This window comes from Olea europaea, chromosome 12 (assembly GCF_002742605.1).
Source record: "Olea europaea var. sylvestris chromosome 12, O_europaea_v1, whole genome shotgun sequence".
Taxonomy (NCBI): Eukaryota; Viridiplantae; Streptophyta; class Magnoliopsida; order Lamiales; family Oleaceae; genus Olea; species Olea europaea.
The window spans coordinates 15,898,813-15,905,914 of NC_036248.1; the positions used below are offsets into that span (position 1 = coordinate 15,898,813).

Sequence of the window (7,102 nt, forward strand, 5' to 3'; positions counted from 1 at the left end):
ACCATCCACAAGTACAATTTTTTTTAATCCAAGTTAACTATAAATTTTATGGTGTTGTTTTTAAAGTAATCTAAAATGATTGCAATAGTTTCTATGGTCGTTTTAAACGATTAAACGACTACAATAGTTTAAAATGATTACAGTCATTTAAAACGATCAGAGTTATTTGAAAACGGTTATAATTTGAAAAATGGGCATTGTAGTCATTATATATTAAGGGCATTTAGAATATTTCAACAATATGTACAAGAATAATTTGAATATTTTAACTTAAAAAGGGCCTCAAAAACTTTTAGTAAAGTAAGGCCAAAAAATGTTTTGAATGAGTTGCTTAGGCCTTTTATAAAAATACCCCAAATTTGCTGTGTACGATTTTAGTTGAAATTGGGGCAAATTTCATGGAACCACCTGCGCAAGCAATTGCGAATTTCTACACGCCCGCCTCCTCTCCGGTCTTCACCGCCATCGGAACGTGTCATATACATGCGTACACACACACATAAATAGAGAGAGAGAGAGAGAGAGAGATTATTGATCTCTGTGCTATTATTTTGCTCTTGCATTTGTTATAAATTAAACTGCAGAGGAAGCAGGAAAAAAAAGAAAAGAAAGAGCAACAGTAATTAATCATAATGGGGAAAGGTGATAAAAGTGGCGTAGGTAGGGCTTTGGTGAAGCACCACAACCAAATGGTTAAGGATTCAAAAGAGAAGGGAAAACACTACAGGAGCCAGCACAAGAAGGTGCTGGAGTCTGTGACAGAGGTCAGCGACATCGACGCCGTAATCGAGCAAGTCGACGAAGCCCACCGTCTCTTTTCCGACACCAACCCTCTAGCCAACCTCATCAATTTGTGAGCTCTAACCATTTATTCATTCTGATTGTTTGTATGGTTATTGTTTTTATTTAGAAATTTGTACCCAGTTTATGTTAAACTGTTTGCCTGTGATTATAGTAGGGTATGCATTCGTGCTGTTTTGTGCATTGGTTTAGCTTTAGTTAAAGGAGGTCTACCGACTACCATGCTTGGAGCGGTGCATAGTTAGGCCATTTTGTGTGCTCATAAGTGTTTCGTGAATGCGTATGTACAGTAGATGAATTTCCTCATTATCATCAAGGAATTAACTTTCAGTGTGAACTGAGAAGCTTAAAATATAAACAAAGGAATTGGAAAAGATAGAGCTTTTATCCGTATGGTTTGTGTCGAATCAAGAGAGGAGTAGCTAAAAGAGTGAAATGAAGTTATAAACATATGAGCTACTTTTTTTTTTTTTTTATTCTTCACACATAAGTGCACACTCATACAGACAAATACACGACAAAGAACTATATTTAGCTTTTATTTTAGTGTCTGGGAAAGTCATTTATCTCGTCATGGAGTTCATGAATTATAAATAGAGAATTCGGGCATATTTTGTTCTTTTTGAGTCATTTGCTTGAGAATATCTAGTTAGTTGGTACAAATGGTTGCCATCTACTAGAAGTTTTATAATTCTTCAGTGCTTCGATATTCTTAGTCTGCATGTTTGCATGCGTTTTTTCATTGGCTTTTTTTATTTTTTATACGTATTATTGTGAAAAAAAATTAATGTTGTCTTCTTTTCAATTAAAAATTTATTGTGCTAATATGGGAATAGGGACTCTGCTTCTGGCACTAGTCAGATGACTCCCGAGGAGAGAAGGGAGCAACAGAAGAATGAGGAGGCACTTCATGCTAGTAGTCTTCGTGTTCCTCGCAGGCATATATTTTTTCTTCATTGGATATTATTTTAACTATTCGTTGTTGAATATAAGGTTCCTAAATCAACTTCTTTTCCAGGCCACCATGGAATGCTAAAATGTCTGTCGAAGAGCTTGATGCCAATGAAAGAGAAGCTTTTCTATCTTGGCGCCGAAGCCTTGCTAGGTCAGGCTCAATGACATAAATTATCAGGATTTATGGAATAAAATCACGATTGTATTTGTGTGCTTTGGTAATTTTGTCACGTATATGATTTTTTTCTTTCTTTTTATTGGAACAAGCATATAATTTATCTTTGTTTAATTAGGGTGCTACCTGTGTTATGCAGGATGAAAAATGGGAGATGTATATCATAAATTGGTAGAATAGTTACTTGAAGCTAGATAAGATGCTTGCATCTATTTTATACATACACAATTTGTTTGGTGATTTGATGCTTTGTGCTTCTAATGATTTTGCGGTCTTTATCTAAGATGTTTCTATATATTTTTTTGTGTAATGTGGTAATCTTTTTTGTTTTTATTTCTCATTTAACTATAGACACTTTGTGTTTATCATTGTAGGCTTGAGGAGAACGAGAAGTTGGTCCTTACTCCATTTGAAAAGAATCTAGATATATGGAGACAGCTTTGGAGAGTGGTTGAACGCAGTGATCTGGTGAGATAATGATTTCTCCAAGTTATCTACTAATTAAATTGTCTTGATATACACTGTTAGCGGGGTAAGTTAGCATATTGTGGTTTCATAGTTTTCATTTTTGTTTTAAGATGACGAAAAGTTTAACTAACAGACTGTTGTTTACTTAAATTATGTTCAAATACTTGGGTGACTACGGAGTTATTGAGTAGATTTTTTTGTTTTTGAGTTGGAAGATTTAATTTAGTATCTAGAATACTGAAAATTTGTTGTCATGTTACTGCTTACTCGGCTTTCATCTTTGCATTTTCATATGGTTTTGTTTACCATTTTCCGAGGGCATATGGGAAAGATCTCAATGACCACTGTTGATAGTGACTGGAACCCTGTGAAATATTCTTGACTTGCTTCTGAAATTTGATTATATGTAATGTTTCTGAGAAGGGATTTTTCGTGGTGTGTCAAACTATATCGGGGAAATTATTACCAATCTGAGAAAAGAAGTCTTACTAAGTTGTCTTATATCAACAAGGAAAATATTAAAAAATATCTCACCTCTATGTTGACTTTGTACTGCAAACAACATATTATGCAAAATATTAAATTTTTTGAAACTTCCTTTTTGAAAATGGAAACCTTCCTTCAATGGATGTCCTACTCAATTCTACTTGCTAAAGTTTTATTATTTTGTTTTTTTAATAAACTGTGTGGAAACTTCTGAGGAATTTTCCCCCCAGTTTGCATTCAACCCTGATGTGTCAATTCTTTTGCACTATCCTAGAAGCTGTTATTGTTGGATTAACCCATTTGATGCCTATGTCTTGTGATGCATATTTTGGCAATAAGTTTCTCGTTCGTAGCAGAAATAATTCAATTAACCAGATAGGCAAGAAGTCTTCTCACATATGTTTGGAAATTAATGGTGATTGGCATTTGTTTATATCAATCTGGGGTTTCCCTTGATGCTGAATTCTCATTGAGCTTTCAGCTTTCTTTGTTTTGTTCTCATATGGTATGTCATACTGTCGGCATGATTCATTGATGGTTGCAGGGAACCTTTACGCATTTAGAAGAACATTTGAACTTATAATATACTTTAAGAAATTCCAAATCCATGGAATTTATCAGCTGGTAATACCAGGATTGGTTTCATTTATTATGGTATTCTGTACTTTATTTGACAGTAATTTCTTCTGGAGGTGCTCTCTGTTAAAGCAAAATTTCTAAGTGACACGATCAATTGCTGATGATTTGTTCTGCATTTTGAATTTTAAATCCATATAATTGATATCTGAGAAAAGCATAGTTGACCACCTTACGCTGCATTATGAACCTGTTATAACAGTTAACTTGTAGCTCCGTGTAGTCTTGCCAATGGCTTCAAGAAGGGAAGGATTTCATATTTTCAAGACACCGCCGACTAGTTAATTCATCTTTATAGTTTTTATTGAACATCAGTATCCTTTCTAAATATTGGCTTTCCCAACGATGCTGCACACCATTAAAATGATATCATATCGGTTTTCCGTGACTGGTAATTCAGACCATACTACTTGCTTGGGGTTGTTGCTTTGAACTGGCAATATTATTGATCCTCCTTTCCTTTGGGTTGCATTTCATACTATGTTGTTTATATATGTAATGCTGATCTATATCTCTCTATCTCCAAACAGCTTGTAATGGTCGTTGATGCACGAAACCCGCTTTTCTACCGCTGCCCTGATCTTGAGGTAATACTGGAGATATTTTTCTAAAAAATTGCATAGGATGTAATAGTGGTATACAGACGAATATCAGGCATGGGACATCTCCATTTCACGTCTAATTTAGGAGGATGAGATCATATTATATCATATTATCTTGATTTTCACTGTACAGCACCTTCAGTTTTGTTCAAAGAATTATAATAATTACCAGCATTTGACTCTTGGAGTAATACAATTTAGAAAGGGCTCTATAAGTGAATTCGTCATTCTTGTGAATATACCTAATCCATGATCAGTCTTTAAATGTTGAGTATTTTTAATTATTGCATTGACTTTATCCAAATCCAGGTATATGCAAAAGAAATTGATGAACACAGAAGGACTCTGCTTCTTGTCAACAAGGCAGATCTTCTACCATTTTCTATTAGGTTAATATTGGAATGTGGCCTTTTCTATTGCCTTTCAGCATTTCTTATTTTTAAACATCATGATAAATTTTATGCTTGGTCCTGACAGAGAAAAATGGTCAGACTATTTCCGCAAACATGGAATTCTCTTTCTTTTCTGGTCGGCTAAGGCTGCTTCTGCTGCTCTGGAGGGGAAAACACTCGGTTACTCCAATGGGATGCAAAGTAATCCGCACGAGTCAGTTGATACTGATACTAAAATATATGGCAGGGATGATCTTCTGGCCCGCCTGCAATCTGAAGCGGAGGAGATAGTTTCTATGAAGAATGGATCAAGATCTGATATCGGAGCCTCGAACAGTGTGGTAGTTGGGTTTGTTGGGTATCCCAATGTGGGAAAAAGTTCAACCATTAATGCTTTGGTAGGGGAGAAGAGGACAGGCGTTACGTCGACTCCTGGGAAGACGAAGCATTTCCAGACATTAATAATATCTGATAAACTAACTCTCTGTGATTGCCCGGGATTAGTGTTTCCATCCTTCACAAGCTCGAGATATGAGATGATTGCTTCTGGGGTTTTGCCCATTGATCGGATGACTGAGCACAGGGAAGCTGTACAGGTTGTGGCAGATCGAGTACCTAGGTCAGTCATTGAAAAGGTTTACAAAATCACTTTACCAAAACCAAAGCCATATGAGCCACAATCCCGGCCTCCCTGGGCTGCTGAAGTTTTGAGGTCATACTGTGCATCTCGTGGATATGTTGCTGCTAGTGGACTGCCGGATGAAACTCGAGCAGCACGCCAAATTTTGAAGGATTACATTGATGGGAAACTTCCTCACTTTGAAATGCCCCCAGACGTGTCTAATGAAGAACATCATATAGAGGATGCTGTGGGACCCAGCTCCTCAGAGGTGCTTGACTCAGATTCATCTGATGGTGAAGTACTTCCATATGATGAACATGAAGGTGCACCTAGTCTAGAGCATGTATTGGATGATTTGAATTCATTTGACATGGATAATGGGTTAGCCTCTCACAAGGCCCCAGTTCAGAAGAAATCCGCCAGTGCACCCCATAAACAACACAAGAAGCCACAGAGAAAGAAAGATCGATCATGGAGGGTAAGAGATGGTGAAGCTGATGGAATGCCGGTCGTTAGGGTCTTCCAAAAGCCGGTAAATACAGGCCCTTGAAAGGATTAAAGGCTTTTGTTCTCTAAGATGTTTTCCTGTCCTGGATTGGATCATAATTTGGTTCATGTTTCTACCTCCTTATTTGGTGCTTTTTAATCTATGTGAACTGGTTGTACTTATTGATTGAATTATTATGTTTTGATCAGAACCGTATACAGCAGAGTATTCCTATATTTTCCTGTATCACATGCCCACTTCAAATGGAATGAATTAGGGGGAAGAGAAGGACCCTGTAGAACGAAGCTTGAAACAAGAAACGATATTTTTGGTTAAGACTAAGAAATTGGCCAAGCGTTTTATTTGAATAAATATAGAACCAGTATTTATGGTTTGATTTGATTTGATTTGGTTTGGCAAAGGTTGACATTCATGGGGATAAAGTAGCCAAATTTTGGTATTTGTGATTGAAAACACGAGCACCGTTGTCATCTGAACTCAGCACAGTCAAAATTGGAAACTAAATAAAATAATATCCCATTTAATATTTAATCAAAGTGTCTCGACCTTGTGATGACATTTAAAGGTGTTTTCATGTTTAATATATGCTACATGCTTATGCTTAGAATGTTTCGCAAGAATTAAAAGTGGCGTTCATGTGTGAGGTGTCACCATGAAGTTATTGGAATAGAGCAGAGTTGCATGCCCCCATGTTAACAAGTTTAAATTGGGGTTTGAAATCAAATCTCTCTTCAAAAGGATGGATGGGATGATTCACGCATGATCAAAAGTAAATCTAATTTTATATAGATATTGTGGATGGATGCTAAGGTGAAATAAATCTAATAATATGTTCAATTTATTGTAATATGATGAGAAGTTATTCCTCCTTAACAATACAATGAAAAAACTTCCTGCTCTTTGTTCACACAATTTATGCGGTCCCACTTCTTGAACTTAACATGAATTATTTTAGGGGATGCAAAATTCAGGATTTTCATCTTTAGATCCAAAGAACCAAAACTCGAGGCTACGATGCTATCTTATTAAGGAAGTTAGGACATCACAACAACAAAAATTGAAAACATTAGTACCCCACCATTTCCCTTTAAAGGCAATTATTCTTCATTCTTGTTTTTCTCTGTCTTCAGTTGTGGGCCAAAGCCAACATGACAATTCGTAGTATTCCAACATTGTTATTCAATTTGTAAATATGGTTGCCTTATATCTGTGTTTTGCCTATATAAAATATTACAATAAAAAGGGACGCTAATTCGTCAAATTGTTTGTAGGTACAAGAGTATTAAAAATCATTTTGAATCTGAAGTGCAAAATGTCTTAACTTTTCTTGAGTCAATCAAAACTAGGTAGAAAGGTATAGTTTTTGCACACGTCTTGTATTTTGTAACATAAATGTTGTTGTTGTTGTTATTATTATTATTATTATTATTATTATTATTATTATTATTATTATTATTA

At 35.6% G+C, this 7,102-nt stretch overlaps 1 protein-coding gene across 1 annotated transcript; it reads left to right on the forward strand.

The window, feature by feature from the left end:
- Positions 1-357: 357 nt before the first annotated feature.
- LOC111405860 (GTPase LSG1-2-like) lies at positions 358-5,859 on the forward strand. The gene is made up of 7 exons (XM_023034933.1): positions 358-853; positions 1,638-1,739; positions 1,820-1,906; positions 2,305-2,398; positions 4,051-4,107; positions 4,432-4,511; positions 4,600-5,859. Exons 1-7 carry the CDS (start codon positions 633-635, stop codon positions 5,684-5,686), a joined length of 1,728 nt encoding a protein of 575 aa, XP_022890701.1. The 5' UTR covers positions 358-632; the 3' UTR covers positions 5,687-5,859.
- The last annotated feature ends 1,243 nt before the right edge of the window (positions 5,860-7,102 follow it).

Excerpts from the sequence above, each read along its gene's own strand:
- LOC111405860 (XM_023034933.1), top strand. The coding sequence starts at position 633 with ATGGGGAAAGGTGATAAAAGTGGCGTAGGTAGGGCTTTGGTGAAGCAC. Across the intron at positions 854-1,637 it reads CTAGCCAACCTCATCAATTT|GGACTCTGCTTCTGGCACTA; the intron begins GTGAGCTCTAAC and ends ATATGGGAATAG. Across the intron at positions 1,907-2,304 it reads TGGCGCCGAAGCCTTGCTAG|GCTTGAGGAGAACGAGAAGT; the intron begins GTCAGGCTCAAT and ends TTATCATTGTAG.